Raw genomic sequence first — 20,533 nt, 5'->3', positions numbered from 1 at the left:
GCAATAGGATGCTGAGCATTCATATAAACACACATTTAGGAAATTTCTTTTTAAGCATATATAACAATAGTTGTGCAATAATCTATCATACTTGTACTGTGGCAAGAAATTGAGAAAACAGCTTTATAAAGCACACTAAACCACCATTTGAGTTGTTACTTTTCCCCACTGCACATACAAGGGGCTAGAAATGTCCCTTCTGGCCCTCTTGGGGCATAGTGTAGCTTTTGCCTACCTCACTGAACTGCCACTGCTCCTATCTGACATCCTGAGTGTGGCGGTCTCTAGCACATCCTGAGTGGATGCCTTTGTGACTTCCAATAATACTGGGCATTCACCTTGGCAGCACAAAGGGGGCAACTGTAGTGCAGCATATTGCCACAGTATAAGATAGGCTGTACCAATCAAATATCTTTTTTAAAAAAGCTTTAATATCAATTATTTCCTACCAAAATATTACATTTGCTGTTTTCTTTAACAGATTACATTGTTCTATGAGTCAGGATTGACTCATTTTGGGACTGCCCTGTCAGACAGATGTAAAAGACACCATTACACTACTTCGAACAACAACGGAGTTCTCCCCAATGTCCTGGCCAAAATTTATCCATCAATCAACAGCTGAAATTAGATTGTCAGGTCATTATCTCATTGCTGTTTGCAGGACCTTGCTGTGTGCAAATTGGCTGCCACATTTCCTATTTTACAAGACTTCTTGAAAGATGCTATATAAATGCAGATCTTTCTTTATAATTGCCCTTTACAAGTCATATCAGCTGCAATTTTAAAGTATTTTTATTATAAATATAGAATATTTATTTTAAAATAAATATCAACTGGTAATTATTTCATGGTTGACTGGAATTTTTATTTCAAAAGCAAACTTCTAGAACTCTAATATAGTCACCGGAATCTTGCTGCCATTTACACAGGCGGGATCTTACAGTCTCGCTGATGACACAACTCCGCCACAGGTTTCCTGGTGGCAAGGGATGCATTCAACAGGAATCCCCATTGACAACGGCAGGACCATAAGATCCCACCACCAGCGAGTGGTGTGCCGTCTCCCATCGCCATGAAACATGCCGCAGAGTGGGAGGAAAACCTGCCCATTGTAAACCTTCAACAGGAAAACACACATTTTGTTTCATTTATTCTTAAATAATTTTATTCAGAAAACTAAACTTATTTGTATCCAAGTGGTCAGGCATGAATGTACAATAAATCATCAATCATAATGTGCAAAAGAATTCCAAAAGTGGTGGTGAAGTTATATTATGCAAGGGATGTCACAGTAGAGGATGTTTGGTAGATGTGTGTTTGTTTATGTGATGTAATGCCACCACAGACTAAATGCCATATCAGGTCCCAGTGTGACATTTCTGTTACTTGAAAACCTCTCTGGTTTATACTGAACCAATGCCAAACAATTCCAATTTTGGAACTGTTATGGACTCGCAGACACTGTGCAATAAATCAAAAACTCTGAGAATATTTTTCATTTTATGTGTTTGGACAAGAAACCTTTATCCTTTTGGTCTAAATTAAGGTAAAAACCCACCCCTGAAGTGCTTTAGAGTCTTGCCAAGTAAAGTTTTGTACCAGATGATCCCTTTCCCCCCCGTTTGTCCAAAATATTGCCATTTGTATTATCTGGTTTTTTTCACAGGTGTTGAGTTTTAAAATGTGGCTGGTTACGTGTAGACTTAAAATAGACGAGACCAAAGCCCAGGAATGACGTTTGTGGCCACTAACATACAACAGGGTTATATTTTTCCAGCAGCTGTTTTGGTTGTGTGAATATATAAACCCTGCATCCAGTTATGGGTGCCAAACCATGTTAGCATCTAACTGCAACCAAAAGAGAAAATGCTGGAAAATCTCAGCAGCTCTGGTAGCATCTGTAAGGGGAGAAAAGAGCTGACATTTCAAGTCCAGAACTGGTCCTGCTAATTGGAGCACCTATCATTGACAGTAAAATATCAACGTTTAAAACTTATATTTTAATTTCCTGGAATAAACAGCATGCCAATGAAGTCTTCTGCCCCACAAAAATTACATTAACATTGTTGAAGTAGAACTGCAGGATTTGGGATCATTGTACATTTCCCAAATTGTTTTACATTTGATAATCCATAGTTAATTGTTATGCACCATAGCTGTAACTTTGGTATGTGTTTTTAAAAATTATTTTATGAAGAGTTGTTTGCTCTATCGTATATGATTACAGTATTTCAAAATGGGGGCAAATTGAGATGCTGAAACAATTGTGTCCTAGAATGAGCAGAAGGTCATTCAAACTCTCTTGATAGATTTTTACAGCAATCGTTCATGATGCAAAATAATATTGATGTCTCTAGAGTCTGCAAATTCCATCACCATATAGTTATTGCAAAGCCAGTGACATCTGCACTGGCATGATCATGTCATCTGATTGATGACGACTGTTTTTCCAAAGACTTTGTGCACAGTGAACTGGCCATGACCTGCTGGTCACCCATATCTCTGCTACAAGGACACCTGCAAGTGAGATACGAAGATGATATACATTGTCACTGACAACCGGGAGACAGTCTCTGATGGCCATGACCTCTGGAGGCTGACAGTTTGGAGGGTCATTGGAAAAGGCGAGCAGAAAATGAAAGCTTACCTGGTTAAGAGGGCCCCAGAGAAAAGAGAAGCCAGTGAATCCTGTACCTTCTCAGCCCTCTGTAGCAGAGGCTGCCATGCCAGAGTAGGGCTCCTGAGTCACACCAGGCAATATTTAACAGAGAGTTGACCATCACAGTGATAGATCTCTCAGCAAAATTGGGAAACTTCTAAACCACTTCAGCCATATGGTAAAAGTGAAGTTCGTACACTACCATTTATAACATTAAGTTACAGATTATAAGTGAAAGATGCTCGGATGTTTGTACTTTGCGTTCCAGTCAGGTACCTCTATCGATTTAGTCATCCTATGACTTGATCGTGAGGAAAAAGACAAAATGTCAATTAAAGGCAAATTAAGTGGCACTTTGGTCAAACAATGTGCACCAAGAACAAGCTTCTCTAAGATTGTACTAAGCAGTTTGTCCAACAATGCATGATAATCCCAATCACCTTTTTCTTAATGTCATAGGTTCTATACCAGTATCCATAATAGATCACAATGGAATTCTAAAGACAATCTCTATCAACAAGTCACAGTTGTGTTTAGAAAATAATATTCCAAAACCTAAATGTTTGTAGAGAAAGAGCTGTTTAGTTGTATAGTTATTTAGTTGTTTAGTTATAACCCATTTATAACTATAAGTGCTCAAGTTTCGATAGATATCCTTTAGGTATGAACCAATGACAGGGATTGTGATGTAAATCAAAAATAAATTTCCTGAAAGTTGTCTATTCCCCTTGCTCTACACACCATCACTACATAGGTACTCTCATATTCCTTTCAGTGTGAGGGGGAAACAATGAACTTGTTGACCGCATAAATTTTGATTTAAAGGGTATGCTTTGAGGAAGGAAGATAAAAATGTCAAAGGTTATCAGCATGCTTATTTTTCAACTCGACCTCTGTTGGTGTGAAGTTTATCAATTTGAATGGAAAGGTTTCTATCCTGTTTCATAGTGATGACGGGCTCTTTTTAAAACAAATTTATTCGTATCTATTGAACGTTGCAGAACTAATATTTTTCTGGTCTTTGATAATTTACTTATTTGGCAGTCCCTCTGGTCGAAGATGACTTGCTTTCACTCTTCAGTGGTTTCTGAGATGGCTGATGAGTCCAATGTGCAATCTGCGTGTGTGGACTGAATACCTTCAAGCACAACCTGGCCAGCATCTGGCAGAGCCTGCAGATCCTCTGTGTGCTCTCCCTGACTTTGCCTGGACCAGGTATATCCCTGACGAAGTCTCTCAATGTGGTCATTGCCTTCTCCATTTCGGTCAGTCACAAGCCAGGGAATCCGATGAGTCGACTGAGATGTTTGATCTTTTTAGGGATGCTTCGGGTACCCCCTAAAGCATTTCTGCTCCCCCTCCCCCCGGGAGTCTCGTGCTCTGAATGAGATCCAGGTAGGACTATTGTTTCAGGAAACTGGTCTAGGGCATATGACCCCAACCCATCCCAGCAGAGCTGGTTTTGAGCAAATGGAGCCTCAATGCTGGGTAAATTGGCTTTGGAGAGGGCATTGCTGTTGGTCTGCTTTTCTTGCCACTGGATTTGGAGGATCTCGTGAAGGCGCTGCTGATAGTACATGTCCAGTGATTTCAGGTGCCTTCTGTAGGTTGTTCAAGTCTCCAAAGCATATAGGAGCACAAGGACCACTGCTACCACTCCGGCAAGGTGACACAATGGTTAACGCTGCTGCCTCACAGCACCAGGGACCCGGGTTCGACTCCCAGCTTGGATCATTGTCTGTGCGGAGTCTACATGGTCTCCCTGTGTCTGTGTGGGTTTCCTCCGGGTTCTCCCATTTCCTCCCACAGTCCGAAAGATGTGCTGGTCAGGTGCATTGGCCATGCTAAATTCTCCCTCAGTGTACTTCGAACAGGTGCCAGAGTGTGTCACAGTAACTTCATTGCAGTGCGAATGTAAGCCTACTTGTGACACTAATAAATAAACTTTAAAATAAACTTTAAAGCTACCCGGTAAACTATGACCTTTAGTCGCCTCTTGACAAAGGCAGATGTAGACGACAAAATCATCACCTCTGCCTTCAGCAGACTGAGGAAAAGAGTATTTTTGGGCTAGAACCTCAAACCCGAGACTAAGGTTATGAATTTGATAAACAGTCACTGGTTGAATATAATGGAAGTATTTCATCACTATAACCAGACCTTAAAAACATTTCCTCTCTCTACCTCCTCCTTCCTTATAACAAAGATGATTCTTGAAACGTCTCATTTTTCTCTTTTTTCTTAGTTTGATTTGCTACTTTTCCTAGAAAACTGGATTCATCAAACATATTGAACACACCTTGAAATTGCCTTGCTAGAATTGTTAGGTTTACTTAATCCATGAAAAAGAAATGTGAACATTGAATTATCTCCATCAGAATCTCTGTTAAAATGCTTCACATGGCCCTGTGGGAGATCTGAGTTGTCTGCACAATCACAGCAGAAGCTTTTCTCAAAGGATGGAAGGATCCCAGCTTTGCTGTAGGTAGAACCACATTGTGTTACATCCTTCTCAGATATTAGCTACGAGGAGAGGTTGAATAAATGGGATTGTTCTCCCTGGAAAGATGGAGGCTGAGGGATGACCTGATAGCAGTTTATAAAATTATGAGAGGTATAGAAAAGGTGAGCAGTTGGAAGCTTTTTCCCAGGGCAGAAATGACAATTACAAGGGGGCACAAGTTCAAGGTAAGGGGGGGAAGGTTCAGTGGAGATGTGTGGGGGAAGTTTTTTACATTTAGGGTGGTGGGGGCCTGGAATGCACTGCCAAGTGAGGTGGTTGAGGCAGTTACGTTAGCCACATTTAAGACTTATCTTGATAGGCATATGAACAACAGGGAAAAGAGGGATATAAACGGTTGGTTTAGATAGGTAAACGTGATCGGCGCAGGCTTGGAAGACCGACGTTCCTGTGCTGTACTGTTCTTTGTTCTTTGTATTGGCACTGTGGATAGTGTTGAATTTTGCTGTGACCCTTTTCAACTATCTCAGATGCCGAAGATACTCATCCAGCATCCAATTGTGTGCACTGTCAGGGAGATCCGAGTCTGTATGATCTGGAGTCAGCAACTACATTCTGCAGAGCCTCCATTCCCTACTGACTGGTCCCACATTTACTTCCAATTATCTGTTCCTCAGTGCAAAACCCTGTTAGAATTTTCTGTATCTCCCTGGGTGGAATTGTCCGAACCAGTGACTAATAGGGTTGCCAACTCCTGCTGGACATATTCCAGGAGGTGTCGGCACAAATGAGAAAATCCAAGGAGGTGGACCTAACTGGTAAGGGATGGAATTCTTTGATTCACCTACATGAACAAAAGTAATTTGGGCAGGGTTTTCCAACCTTTCCTGGCAGCGGTATTTTCCAGTCCTCCCAGCAGCCAATGGCAAACCACCTCCATCAGCGTTTGGGGGTGGGGGGGGGGGGGGCTGGAAAATCACCGCCTTGCTGTTACTATCCTTGTTTAGAAATGGCTTGTTCGGACACTGCTGCACCCGGGGTGCCTGCTGGGACTGTGATCAGTCGATGGCCCTTTAAAGCAGCTGCTGCTGGATCCTCACCCCAACCTGAGCTCAGACTCTGGTCTCTGTGCCTGTTCCCAGGCACATATACACACCCAGAGGCTGCTGAAGGACAAATAGCTGCCTTGGGTTCCGTTCTCCAGCCAGTGACAGCCCTGGCCTGTTCCATATCCATCGTTACCGGCAGTGTGACACTCGCTGCTCCCAGTTATAATGTTGCTCTCAATGGAATCCGTGCCTGGACAGAGTGAGCCACCTGTGCACACTCCACCCCAGGACTATGGCTTCGCTCCTGCTTCCTGCAGAAATTCCTTCGTCAGCATTGTCCAAAATGTACCATCTAGTGGGACAAGAGCTGCAGACACATGGGAATACCACCACCTGGAGGTTCTTTCCAAACCACTCACCATTCTGACTTGAAATCTGATTTGGCGATCACTCATTAATGAGGATGATTGTCCACCTAAGAAACTCCATGTCACTGGTCACCAGCCCTGTGAGTCCTTGTGTGGCTGATGAGGCCAATCCTAGAGCCACATCTCCGCCCGCACACTGACATTCCAACAGGACTAGACAGGGTAGATGCAGGGAGGATGTTCCCGAAGCTGGGGAGTTCAGATCCATGGGTCATAGTCTGGGGATTCAGGGTAGACCACTTAGAATGGAAATGAGACATTTCTTCACCAAAGAGTGGTGAGCCTGTGAAATTCATCACCACAGGAAGTAGTTGATGCCAAAACATTGAATGTATTCAAGAGGCAGCTGGATATAGCACTTGGAGCAAATGGGATCAAAAGTTATGGGCAGAAAACAGGATTAGGCTACTGAGTGGGACAATCAGCCATGATCGTGATGAGTGGCGGAGCAGGCTCTAAGGGCCAAATGGCCTCCTCCTGCTTCTATCTTCTATGTTCTATGTTCTTAGCAGGTGTTCCCAGGAGGTGGGTTAGGTCCTTGTAATCTAGATCGCTGGTGTTCCTTTCTCAGGCTCCGTTTCCAGGCGTCCTCCTGTTGTCAGGTATCCTCAAAGAATTCTGTCCCTTCAATCAGAAGGTTCCTCCAAGTAAGTCTCTTCTGAACAAGGGTCTCTCAGGTGTTGACATTTATGTTGCATTTCTTGAGGAGAGCCTTCAGGGTGTCTTTGAAGTGCTTCCTTTCCCCTTCTCTTGTTCGGGAGCCTTCCTTGAGCTGAATGAAGAAGATTTTCTTTGGTAAATTGGACTCAGCACCTAAGCAAGAGCCTGGCCCAGCGGAGTTGGTTTTGGATGATCGTGGCCTCTGTGTTGGTGCTCTTGGCGCCTTCAAGGATGCTGATGTTTGTACACCTGTCCTCCCAGCTGATGCAGAGAATCTATCTCAGACACCATCAATGGTACCTCTTCAGGGCCTTGAGGTGGTGGTTGTATGTAGCCCGTGTTTCTGAGCCATATCAAATTGCTGGGAGGATGACTGCCTTATACACAAGGATCTTAGTATAGACGGATGTCATGGTCATCAAAGACTCTCATCCTTAGGTGTCTGAAGGTGGCGCTCACAGATTGGATATGACATTGGATTTCCCCATCGATGTCAGTTGTGGTTGAGAGGTGGCTCCCCAGGTAGGGGAAATGTTCCCCATTTGGGAGTGTTTCTCCATTGATCTTGATGGAGGGAGAGTCCAGACCTTGCCCTGGGGCGTGTTCGTAAAGGACTTGAGTCTTCTTGAGGTTGAGGCTGAGACCAATTCTTTGGTGTGCTTCTGCAAAGGTGTCAAGCGTGGCATGGAAATATTCCCATTCCTTCACTGCCGCCGGGTCAAAATCTGGAATTCGCTCTATAACAGCACCGGGGGTGTACCTACAACACATGGAGTGCAGCAGTTAAATAAGGCAGCTCACCAGCACCTTCTCAAGGGCATTTAGAGATGGGCAATAAAGACTGGCCTAACCCGGTGACATCCACACCCAATGCTGAACAACTGATTTTGTGCCAGCTCTCAGTGCACTCACAGGCCAGCAGCACCTACTGAACAAACCTCCAAGCACTTAGCAGACCAGCACCCAGAGAAATGACAGTCAACATTTTGTTACTCATGCATAATCACCACCACAACTACACGTGAGAGCTTAGCCTTTAAACTCAGCGGGAAAAAACAGGCAACTCCATTTATGAGCTATGACCATGACAGGAATAGGGCCTGGGTGGGATTGGGTCGGTGCAGACTCGATGGGCTGAATGGCGTCCTTCTGCACTGTAGGATTCTAAGTATAATTTAAGCATAATAGACCATGACAGTGCCAGTTTCCATTTTATGTCATCACGCAGCCTATTGCGCCATCAGTTCATTGTTTAACAATGAATGTTGAGCTTCTGTGAATGAGTTATTGTGCATATTTATTTAGTTGCCTAAAATAACATTCTAAAATCTTCTGGATTGCCTTCAATAGCCATCGGGAAATTGGTACAGATTCCAGAGACTCCAGGCCATTCCAGTGGGGTTGAAAAATCTAGAGAGACAGAGTGAGTTTCACTATGGGTACAGATAGAGCTGGTTGCTTTAGTTATTGAGAGCAAGGGAAAATGAAGAGATGTGAGATGATATGGAACTGCACAGACAGTTCCTCTGTAATTTTTGATGCTGCCATATCATTGTGTTTCTGTTGTGTCTGTGCTCTAGTGATATAGATGTCCCAAACAAATGCACAGATGCAAATGGGGGCTTTCCTATATCCCTGTTTCCAAAGAGTTAGTTGAATGGCTTCCCAGAACCTTGAATACAGCTTTCAAATAAATGAGGAGGACTTCTGTAGGTGGTGATCTGGAATTATCTGAGAGAGTAGAGAAAACATAAGCATTGCAGTCAAGGCTGTGCAGAAAGTCTTAGAACAGTTTGAAACATGAGGTGAAAAGAGGAACAGGAAATAGGCTAAGTGTGACACTGAGAAGCAAGATGTGCTTGTGGTTAAGAGATGAAATAGGATGGAAGAAAGGAATTATTGATTCAGAATCTAATCCTAGAGCAATATGAGAATAATGAATGAGGGGTTACATACAGATAAAAACACACTAAGGTATGATTGAGGAAGCAGATGACTGATTTTGGTTTCTCTGATGACATTAACAAAATAGTTTCTTGCTCTCCAAAGGGCCCTTGGATGTTGGGTGTACTTGCATCATCCTTTTGCTCTATGAATATCAATTATATACTTAGCATGCCGCCAGTCTGTGACCAAAAACATACCCATATTTCTATGAAGTGGGAATGATGGCGTTGGACTGGGGTGGGCACAGTAAGAAGTCTCACAACACCAGGTTAGAATCCAACAGGTTTATTTGGAATCATGGGCTTTTGGAGCGCTGCTCCTTCATATAAGATCAGCCATGATTTTATTGAATGGCGGGGCAGGCTCGAGGGGCTAGATGGCCTACTCCTGCTCCTATTTCTTATGTTCTTATTAGGTGGCTCATTTGATGAAGGAGCAGTGCTCCAAAAGCTCGTGATTCCAAATAAACCTGTTGAACTTTAACCTGGTGTTGTGAGACACATTTCTACCAGGCGTACTTCCAAGTCAGATTCGCTGACTCTTCTTTTGCTGCCATCCTACTTATCTAGATTGCTTGTTTCCTTTAGCGCTGCATTGTCTCTTTAGGCAACAGCAGGTTTTAAATCCGGTCTGAACCTCTACTCCAGGTATTGTTCACCGCTTCTCCAGATATCCATTCAGGGCACACGTATGGACTCCACCTTGGCACCTTTGCTGGTGTACTTTACACTTCTCCCCCATCCCCTCCCCACCCCACCCCCTGCCACTCCCACCTCCTTGCACTGATGGTAGTGCAGAGTGACTTACATAACCTATATGTTCTTCCACTAGCAACCATGATGTGTGAGCCTGAACTTTGAGGAGTGGAGCTGATTTTTTTTTAACTGGTACACGTGTTTCGAATTATTCATGTGTTTGCAAGTTTTAAAATCTACTGAGATTAGGCTGGCAACACGATGCTTTCTAAACTTTAATTAAAATGAGTTTGTTCAGTAATGTAGAGTTACGGGATAGGGCCTGGGTGGGATTGTTGTCAGTGCAGACTCGATGGGCTGAATGGCTTCTTTCTACACTGTAGAGATTCTAATTCTAATTCATATTTCTACTCATGTCAACACATTATCTTGTTTATTTATTTAGAGCAGTAATTCTACCATGCATGTCATTCTGTGAGGCTGCAAAGGAGGGCTGTGAACCATTATTGCAACAGGTGGAGGCTGGATGGCCAGAATTCCTCAAATGCTCCAGGTTTGTCAACGATACAGGAATGGAAAACACCAGCAGGATATGCTTTTCACCACTGCACGAGGAAGCAAAAAGTAAGTTGAATATTAATTACCTATCACCACTTTAGATTTCAATGCAGCCTTTTAATTGGAGTTCACCCCTACATCACGAGATCAACATCTTGGATTCCTGTGGTACATTTATTTGATTGCCAAATTTAAAATGATAAATTTTGAAATCGCAAATATTAAAGCACCTTATACCTAACACTTTGTACATCCAATTCAAATAGACCTTCAAAATCTGACTAGGTATATCCCATCTAACTTCAACCCTGACCAGTAAGTACATTTTTTTCAGTTTTCCTCTACTCTTTCCTTTGATGTAGTTTTCTCAAATTTGGAAAAAAACTTGTTTTTATCTAGAAGGAGGAGCAAATCCCTGATTTTTTTAAAAATGTGAATGATGTAGCCATGTTCTGAGTTCGTGTAGTCATCTTTCACTTCCTAATTCCTCCCTTCTGTGATGAAGGTGACTCGATGCAATCTTATGGTGACATAAACAGCAGCCACCCTCATCACAACAGTCGTTCATCATATGTGAGTCTCGAATGGGAGTATTGGCACCACTTTCACCTATGAAGGCATAGTATCTGAGCCCAATTCTCTCATCACCTGTTGTGCTGACATATATATGTGCAAAGATAGCTCCAGATTTAATGTGAGTGACTGTGGTCTCACCCACTAGTTAGAAAGCCAATGGGAGTCAAGTGTCGGCAGGCCGGATGCTATTCAGAGGTAATCTGGCAGTTACTTCAGCAGCATTGGGCCGCCCGTTGGATAAAACATCCAGTAGAGTGGAAATCAGAGGCTGGCAGCTCTCCAGAACTGGAAGTACCATCAGCCAAAGTGGGGCTTACAATGAGGATCCATGATGGATCCTCAGGTAGATATGGGTATAGGCGGGATGGGGGTTCTTGGCAAGGAGGGTTAGAAGCAAGAACAGGGATGCGCTAGATTTCCGGGGGGCATCCCTCTATCTTAAGCCAGGTCCTGCGTTGAGGTGAAGGGTGGTCCTTGAATGAGTGACATCCTCCATGTGGAGTCCTCCTCCATTGGGTGCCTGAAGGAACCTCCATGATTCCTTTACTAGAAGGTCCACCTGGTGGAAGGCTGAACACCCACTCCACTCTTGCCTAGTCACTAGCAATTCTGGCAAAACCTGCTGGACCGAGGTCTCCAAGGTGGTCACCACCCTTTCTATGGTGACCTGGAGGCATTCATGTCGGAGTCACGACATCAGACAGAACACAGATCCAAATCCCATCCTTCAGTCTAGTGACATCTCCCTGATGTCCTGCTGCCTGTCATATCTCCAGCATTTCTCTGAGTTCTAGAGACCTGGCTGTCACTGCCTCTGACTGCTGTGGAGGTGTGTCAATGAAGTGTTCTCCAGAAAGTGACCCAGAGCTTGATCTACAATAATGATGCACCAAGATGTATGACTCTGTGCTGGTTTTCTGGACTAACATATTGAGGAACCAACAAGGGAACAGGCCATCTTGGACTGGGTATTGTGCAATGAGAAAAGATTCTGTGGCAATCTAGTTGTGAAAGAATCCTTGGGGATGAGTGACCATAAAATATGGTAGAATTCTTTATCAAGGTTGATAGTCAGGTTATTGATTCTGAGACCAGGGTCCTGAATCTCAATAAAGGTAACTATGGTGGCATGAGGCAAGAGTTGGCCATGATGTACTGGGAAACATTACTGAAAGGAAAGACAGTGGACAGGCAGTGGCAAGCATTCGAGGAATGAATAGGTGAACTCCAAAAGTTGTTTATTCCTATTGGCACATGAGTGGAAAGAGAACTGTGGGCAAACCAAAGCTTACAAGGGAAATTAGCTATAGTATTAGATTCAAAGAAGAAGCATTCAAATTGGCAAGAAAAAACAATAAACCTGAGAACTGGGAGCAGTTTAAACATCAGCAAGGTTAGACCAGGAGATTAATTAAGAAGGGGGAAAATAAGAGTATGAAAGTAAACTAGTGAGGAATATAAAAACTGATTGTAAAAGCTTCTACAGGTACATAAAGACAAAAACAAATGTTTAACGTTTAATGGACGAATTCAAAATGGGAAACAAAGAAATGGCTGAGGAACTAAGTTCGTACTTTGCTTCAGTCTTCATAAAGGAAGTCATGAATAATGTACCAGAAGTTCTGAAAAACACAAGTTTTAGTGAGGAGGAATGGAGAGAAATCAGTATTAGAGAAATGGTTTTGGGGAAATTGATGGGATTGAAGGCGGGTATATCTCCAGGTCCAGATAATCTTCATCGCAGAGTACTTCAGGAAGTGGCTCTGGAAATAATAGATCCATTGGTGGTTATTTTCCAAAGTTCTTTGGACTCTGGAATAGTTCCTACAGATTGGAGGGTAGCTAATGTAAGCCCGCTATTCAAAAAGGGAGGTAGAGAGAAAACAGGAAACTATAGATCAGTGAGCCTAACGTCGGTAGTATGGAAGCTGCTAGAGTCTGTTATCAAGTATTTCATAGCACAGCATTTGGGAAGCATAGTATAATCAGACAAAGTTGCATGCGACTCACTGTAAATGTGAAGAGGTGATGAACTCAGGGCGGTCTCATTCATACTCGGCTGCTGGGGGAAATCAATCTTGCTTTCCCCACAGGAGCAATCGTTGCCCCCCCCCCCCCCCCCCCCCCCCCCCCCCCAGTTAGCTCACCAGCATCCTCTTTGAATCTGGTGAGCTCTGTTATGTTGGCCATCTTTCCTCCTATCTGGGATCTCTCCTCTGTGTTGCAGGCAAGCATGGTCTGCATGAAGACAAGAGGAGACAACGTGATCGGAAGGGATGGAGCAGAGCACATGCTTGCCTCATGTGTGTTGGGCCCTTCCCTGAAAGGGCTGAAGATGACATTGATGCAACGTGATAGATTAGATGATGATGATGTGAAAGCATCTGTGACACAATATGTGTCCTCCACAGATGTTGTGTGAGATCCCTGAAGATTGTAGCACTTTGCATGCATGATGTGAGTGTGATATTGGAGTAAGCTGCACGTTCATTTACTGTGGTGGAGTGGGTTGAGATCATTCATCTCTTTCTACACAGGATAGTGTTGTGGAGGGCAGTTGCCAGCGGCACTAACCTGCTCTGCCATCGCTCCCAGACCAAAGAGGTGAGGCTTCCTGGAGCCATCCCTTGGCCACGACACATGTTGGTGTTGCCGTTTGCATCAACACCTCAAGGGAGTCGTGACTAAACCTGGGTGCGGCCTCCTCCTTTCTGTTTGCAGCCATCTCTATTGGTCTCCTGAAGACAGCTGAATTGGAGAGAGATTAAAATGTGTATACACTGGTGGTGTTTAAATATAGTGCGCAGACCTTGGATCTCATTAGGGAACAGCGGGGTGGAGAAATGCATTCCCGACCCGCCAGGTGATGAGAGACACTCGCCTATGCATAACTAATGATCTCCCCAATCCTACATTGGGCACCATTTCCTAACACTCCAACTAGCGGGAAAGGCACCGTGGAATCCGCCTACCACCGCACTTAGTTTCCAAAAGCTGAGGAGAGCTAGGAGGGGACATGAGAAGTCCTTGGCGGGTCGGATCAAGGAAAACCCCAAGGCTTTTTACTCTTATGTGAGGAATAAAAGAATGACCAGGGTGAGGTTAGGGCCGGTCAAGGACAGTGGTGGGAACTTGTGTATGGAATCAGTAGAGATAGGCGAGGTGATGAATGAATACTTTTCTTCAGTGTTCACCAAGGAGAGGGGCCATGTTTTTCAGGAAGAGAAGGTGTTACAGGCTAATAGGCTGGAGGAAATAGATGTTCGGAGGGAGGATGTACTGGCAGTTTTGAATAAACTGAAGGTCGATAAGTCACCTGGGCCTGATGAAATGTATCCTAGGATTCTTTGGGAGGCGAGGGATGAGATTGCAGAGCCTTTGGCTTTGATCTTTGGGTCCTCACTGTCCACGGGGATGGTGCCAGAGGACTGGAGAGTGGCAAATGTTGTTCCTCTGTTTAAGAAAGGGAATAGAAATGACCCTGGTAATTATAGACCGGTTAGTCTGACTTCGGTGGTTGGTAAATTGATGGAAAAGGTCCTTAGGGATGGGATTTACGACCATTTAGAAAGATGCGGATTAATCCGGGATAGTCAGCACGGATTTGTGAAGGGCAAATCGTGCCTCACAAATTTGATAGAATTTTTTGAGGAGGTAACTAGGTGTGTTGATGAAGGTAGGGCGGTTGATGTCATATACATGGATTTTAGTAAGGCGTTTGATAAGGTCCCCCATGGTCGGCTTATGATGAAAGTAAGGAGGTGTGGGATAGAGGGAAAGTTGGCCGATTGGATAGGTAACTGGCTATCTGATCGAAGACAGAGGGTGGTGGTGGATGGAAAATTTTCGGACTGGAGGCAGGTTGCTAGCGGAGTGCCGCAGGGATCGGTGCTTGGTCCTCTGCTCTTTGTGATTTTTATTAATGACTTAGAGGAGGGGGCTGAAGGGTGGATCAGTAAATTTGCTGATGACACCAAGATTGGTGGAGTAGTGGATGAGGTGGAGGGCTGTTGTAGGCTGCAAAGAGACATAGATAGGATGCAAAGCTGGGCTGAAAAATGGCAAATGGAGTTTAACCCTGATAAATGTGAGGTGATTCATTTTGGTAGGACTAATTTAAATGTGGATTACAGGGTCAAAGGTAGGGTTCTGAAGACTGTGGAGGAACAGAGAGATCTTGGGGTCCATATCCACAGATCTCTAAAGGTTGCCACTCAAGTGGATAGAGCTGTGAAGAAGGCATATAGTGTGTTAGCTTTTATTAACAGGGGGTTGGAGTTTAAGAGCCGTGGGGTTATGCTGCAACTGTACAGGACCTTGGTGAGACCGCATTTGGAATATTGCGTGCAGTTCTGGTCACCTCACTATAAGAAGGATGTGGAAGCGCTGGAAAGAGTGCAGAGGAGATTTACCAGGATGCTGCCTGGTTTGGAGTGTCGGTCTTATGAGGAAAGGTTGAGGGAGCTGGGGCTGTTCTCTCTGGAGCGGAGGAGATTAAGGGGAGACTTAATAGAGGTTTATAAAATGATGAAGGGGATAGATCGAGTGAACGTTCAAAGACTATTTCCTCGGGTGGATGGAGCTATTACAAGGGGGCATAACTATAGGGTTCATGGTGGGAGATATAGGAAGGATATCAGAGGTAGGTTCTTTACGCAGAGAGTGGTTGGGGTGTGGAATGGACTGCCTGCAGTGATAGTGGAGTCAGACACTTTAGGAACATTTAAGCGGTTATTGGATAGGCACATGGAGCACACCAGGATGGTAGGGAGTGGGATAGCTTGATCTTGGTTTCAGATGAAGGTCGGCACAACATCGTGGGCCGAAGGGCCTGTTCTGTGCTGTACTGTTCTATGTTCTATGTTCTAATTTCTACCCTGTGTCATTAAGAGAACTTAGATTCATTGTTAATTTTTTCATTTCCTTCAAGAATGGCACCGAATACTGTGAATGGGAGAACTACAGTGGACACCGAAAGGGTTAAATAATTATCCCAAATTCCCAAGGGTCACTCTCTTGATCTTTTGGCATAATTTTGACAATCAGCAAAGTAACATCAACAAGTTGAAAATGGCCAATGATGTTTTCTCTCTGGGGGTTCACTGATCTTGCACTAAATTTGCAGAGGGAGGTCAGGAGAGCTACATCAGGAAAGTTCGAGCCAGTGGGGAGGAATTCTTTCCGATGAGTGTTTCTTGTTTCCACTGATACCATTGAAGAAAGCAGCATGGGCTGCACATGTAATGACCCATGGTGGCACTGCTTGCTCCAGTGATTTGACATAATCCTGTTTCGAATTGTTTCTGTGCATACATTTGACTGCCTCATTATGTTTTGTTCCATGGGGAAAAAAAAATAAAACCGATAAATCTAATGGTGGTGAAAAAAACACTAAAAACTGAGATGTGGAACACTTTCAAAATAAATCCACTGCACACAACAACTTTTTCAGAAATATGTGGCAGGCCAACTCACATTCCTTCATCATCCCACATTCCAGTCTCAGCTCATCCATGTTTGGCTTGTTAATTTAACTTGATGCACACAGCTTGCTCAGATGATGCACAGAATGAATGTACTCTGCTTCTGTTCTGCATTGAAAATGTTTCTGTACGGTCACAAGTAAGTTCCTTGTTATTCATCACTTTATTTTGAATACAGAGCAGAATTTTCCCAGAAATCGGCAATGGGTGATAGTGGGTGGGAAAAGTGGCATTGAAGCCACTGACAACCATGCCAGCTTTCTCTGTCATATAGTCCCACAATTAGGAAAAAAAACAGCAAGGAGCGGGTCTTATAACGTGTCACTGGCAGGATTGGGGCACCATTTTTAAAGGCCGTTCCAGGGCTAAGGAGTTCACCCTAGAACCACCCTGCACCCTCCCTGACATTGCCCAGGCAGTGCCAAGGGAAAGCTCCCAACTGCCAGAGGACAGTGCCTGGGCATGACCTCCCCCACCCTTGAGCAATACTCTCACCGAAGCCTCCCTGGGAGGTCTGCTTGCCAGGTGCACAACTTGGGGGGGGGGAGGGGGGTGGGGCGGAGGAGGGGGCAGTCGAGCTTTGCATCGTTCTGCTGTGACACCAACGTGGATAGTTTTTCTGACGGGGTGGGGGCGGGATGATTCTGGCATTGAGGCCTGATAATTTTGTGCTAATTATTTCAAATGATGTTCCTCGTCAATGATGGGGGGGGGGGGGGGGGGGGGGGTGGGGTGGAAGAGGCCAATCACATCACGTGTTCGCGTCAACATGAACTGTAATTTGGCTGTTCTCATGAGATTTTCCACTCCTGTCACCAAACGAAGGTGATTGGGAGCAAAAACTCCTGGCCATAGTTTCAGACTTAGTACAGAGGAGACATGGCAATTTCTTCACCTCGCCTCTAGATTTCCTGATTATACAATAGTATAAAAAGCGTAACCTCAGAATTGGGAATAAAACATAATGGCTGGAAGGTTCTGGCTGTTCATGCCGGTGGGATTTGGCTGGGCGCCAAATTCTCCAACTTCGCTGCAGTGGAAATGTGGTGCGAACCGCCGGTAAGATCACGCCCAATGGATAACTTAGAGAATTATTTTTCATGCAAGCTGTTATTGAAGGAATTGAGGGAACAAAACAAACATAGGAATAGAAAAGAAACTCAAAAAATGGGATGTAAGAGTTTTGATGTGGAGCTAATGCACCAGTCTCTCTTTGTGTTGAAGTGCCTGCAACAGAAAGGAAAATCATAGAATAGAATCATACATTGCAGAAGGAGGCCATTCAGCCCATCAAGTCTGCACCAACCATAATCCCACCTAGGCCCTATCCCCATAACCCCATACATTTACCCTAGCTAGTCCCCCTGACACGAAGGGGCAATTCAGTATGGCCAATCCACCTAACCTGCACATCTTTGGACTGTGGGAACAAACCAGAGCACCCGGCGGAAACCCATGCAGACACAGGGAGAATGTAAAGAGGTGAGTGAATAAAGAGATGAATGTAAGGCGAGGTGAAGAAATTGCATGTCTCCACTGTACTAGATCTGAAAATATAATAGTTTTAATTATTCTATGAGGATTCTTTTACCTACAGTTTTTGAAATAAATAATTACCATATAGTAAGCGATGTCTAAGGAATCTGAATCGTGACACACAACTGCTATTTATGTTTGAGTAGAATAGTGACTAAAGAGGTTTAAAAAAGCAATTCACTCTTGAATAATGGAGGTCACTTGAGAGAATATTTTTAGAAGAAACTTCTACATCTCACTAAGAAGCTTTTAATTAGAACTCCATATTAACAAGCTCTGTGTTCTCCACATAGCAGGAGGTTAATGAATGAAATTCCATTGTGTTTCTTTAAGTAAATTTTTATTTTGATGAAATGGGACCAATGCCCTTGGAGAATGGAATCTGTTCTCAAATGTTTATAGTACCCTGATTGCAGTCAGATTCTTGCACACAATGTCAGACATATCATTATAGTATGGATCAAAAAACACACACTGGTTAAAAGAAAAGCATTAATAGTGTTCCGTTTAATACCTGTGTTGTGCTGCAAAGAAGTTCAGGGAACCATTCTAATGTAAATAAAAATGGTTATAAAATATACTGTAGGCTACAAAAGCTGCCATAAGCTGCTATATTGCAGTACGTGAAGGGCATACATGCAAACCCTAGAGAATTGTAAGGGCTGGGCTTAGTTTTAAGATAGGCACGCTCCCATCTCCTCATTTGAACCTGTCTTTAAAGTATGTTACTCAGAAAAGGTGAAGAGGGAGAGAAAAGCATAAAAACTAAAATCTGAAATATGGATCAGAAATAGCGAGAAATACACAACAGAATCTGTAAAATCAAAGGTTTGGCGAAGATTTCGGATAGAGATGTTCTTATGGAGTGTTTTCTCAAATACTAATGGATCTGCCAAGTATTTCCATCATTTTCTGTCAATCTTTTGCTGCTTACATTTAGTTTATTTTATGTTGAAAGAGAAAACAACGTTCATTGTCCAATGAGAAAATCAGTGAAAACATGGGGGGATTAGCAGGGTAAATATGTGGGGTTATAGGAATAGGGCCTGGGTGGGATTGTTGTCGGTGCAGGTTCAATGGGCCGAATGGCCTCCTTCTGCACTGTTGGGATTCTATGATTCTATGTCGTTGATTCTTTTAGGCCCCATTATGGGCAGGTGCATAAATTCATGGCACTGGGGGGTGTATGAGTTCCATGGCTCCGTTTCATCCTCAGGCTGTTTCCGAGGGGCAGCATGAGTAGCCAATTGACCTCATTAGAGAACTATTAAGGCTTATTTTTCATGTGGCCCCCAGAGGTGTTGGGGAACAGTGAGTTGCCCGAAGGCGGCCTCCCAATGGCAGATCAGGGAGAGAGAGAGAGGGCCAGTGTTCCAACCAGCCTTAGTTGGTTGCCTGCCTGCTTGCCTGTCTTCTTGCCTGCCTGCTTGCCTGCCTTCAGTTGCAGCCACAAGTCACCTCATGGAAGGGTTCCTCCCAATCCCACGAAGGCTGCTGAGGGCATTTCTCAAATTAAAGGAGACGGTTGGAGAGAGGTTGCCTCCATCCAAGAGCACGCTCTTTCTTATCTGGAATTAAGAATATACTGATGACCATGAAGTCATTGTCGATTGTCAAAAAACCCATCTGGTTCACTAATGACCTTTAAGGAAGGAAATCTGCCGACCTTGCCTGGTCTGGCCTACCTGTGACTCCAAAGCCACAGCAATATGATTGACTTTCAACTACCCTCGGACAACTAGGGATCGGCAATAAATGCTGGCCAGTCAGTGATGCCCATGTCCCAGGAATGAGTAAAAAAAACTTATGCACCTGACATCTGCTGCTTCCTCACTGCTGAAGGGCCAACTATTGCCTGCTGTTAAGGACAACAAGCTGATCCTCTGGCCATTAATTCACCGATTCATAACTGAAAGCATAACTAGTTGACTGTTTGCCACTCAGCTTCTGACCCCCATTTGACCCCGACAGGGGGGGTCACAAACCTGGTAGGGAAATCCTACCCATTGATCCTAAGGTTCCACGGGCATTCTATTAGTCTCCCACCGTAACTCCAGTGGAGACTGACAGAACATTCTGAAACACTCCCCCTCTAACTCTGATGGAGTCGTACCCTAAACAAGGACAGCATTGAGGGTGAGGGCATAGCTGGGGCAGGACCCCCCACATGAGGGACTCTTGCACCCTACCCTGGACAGACAACTATGGGTTGAAATAAAGAAAGACTTACATTTATATAGCATCTTTAAATTCACCAGGTTGCCCCACGATGATTTACAGCCATTGAAGTATTTTATAAAGATATTCCCTATTGTGAGCAATGCTGCATGAAAGCTCAGATTCTGGTCTGCCAAATGCTGGATCTGGGGCTCACCACGGAGGTGTACATCTACATTGGGGCCTGAATCCTTTGGAAAGCATGCAGATGGGGGAAGTATCAGCATTTTCCTTTTTATTTTTGCAGCTACTGACAATGTA

General features: G+C 44.0%; 1 protein-coding gene across 1 annotated transcript in view; it reads left to right on the top strand.

The window, feature by feature from the left end:
• The window catches only part of corin (corin, serine peptidase), a 207,132-nt gene that overhangs the window by 78,067 nt on the left and 108,532 nt on the right, over positions 1-20,533 (top strand). Inside the window, exon 6 of the mRNA XM_078238027.1 lies at positions 10,348-10,526. Coding sequence (XP_078094153.1) covers positions 10,348-10,526 — 179 coding nt within the window. The remainder of the gene's footprint in view (positions 1-10,347; positions 10,527-20,533) is intronic.

Source organism: Mustelus asterias, chromosome 1, assembly GCF_964213995.1.
Source record: "Mustelus asterias chromosome 1, sMusAst1.hap1.1, whole genome shotgun sequence".
Lineage (NCBI taxonomy): Eukaryota > Metazoa > Chordata > Chondrichthyes > Carcharhiniformes > Triakidae > Mustelus > Mustelus asterias.
Note: the sequence above shows the minus strand (reverse complement) of the source record. Positions and strands in the feature narration are given on the sequence as shown.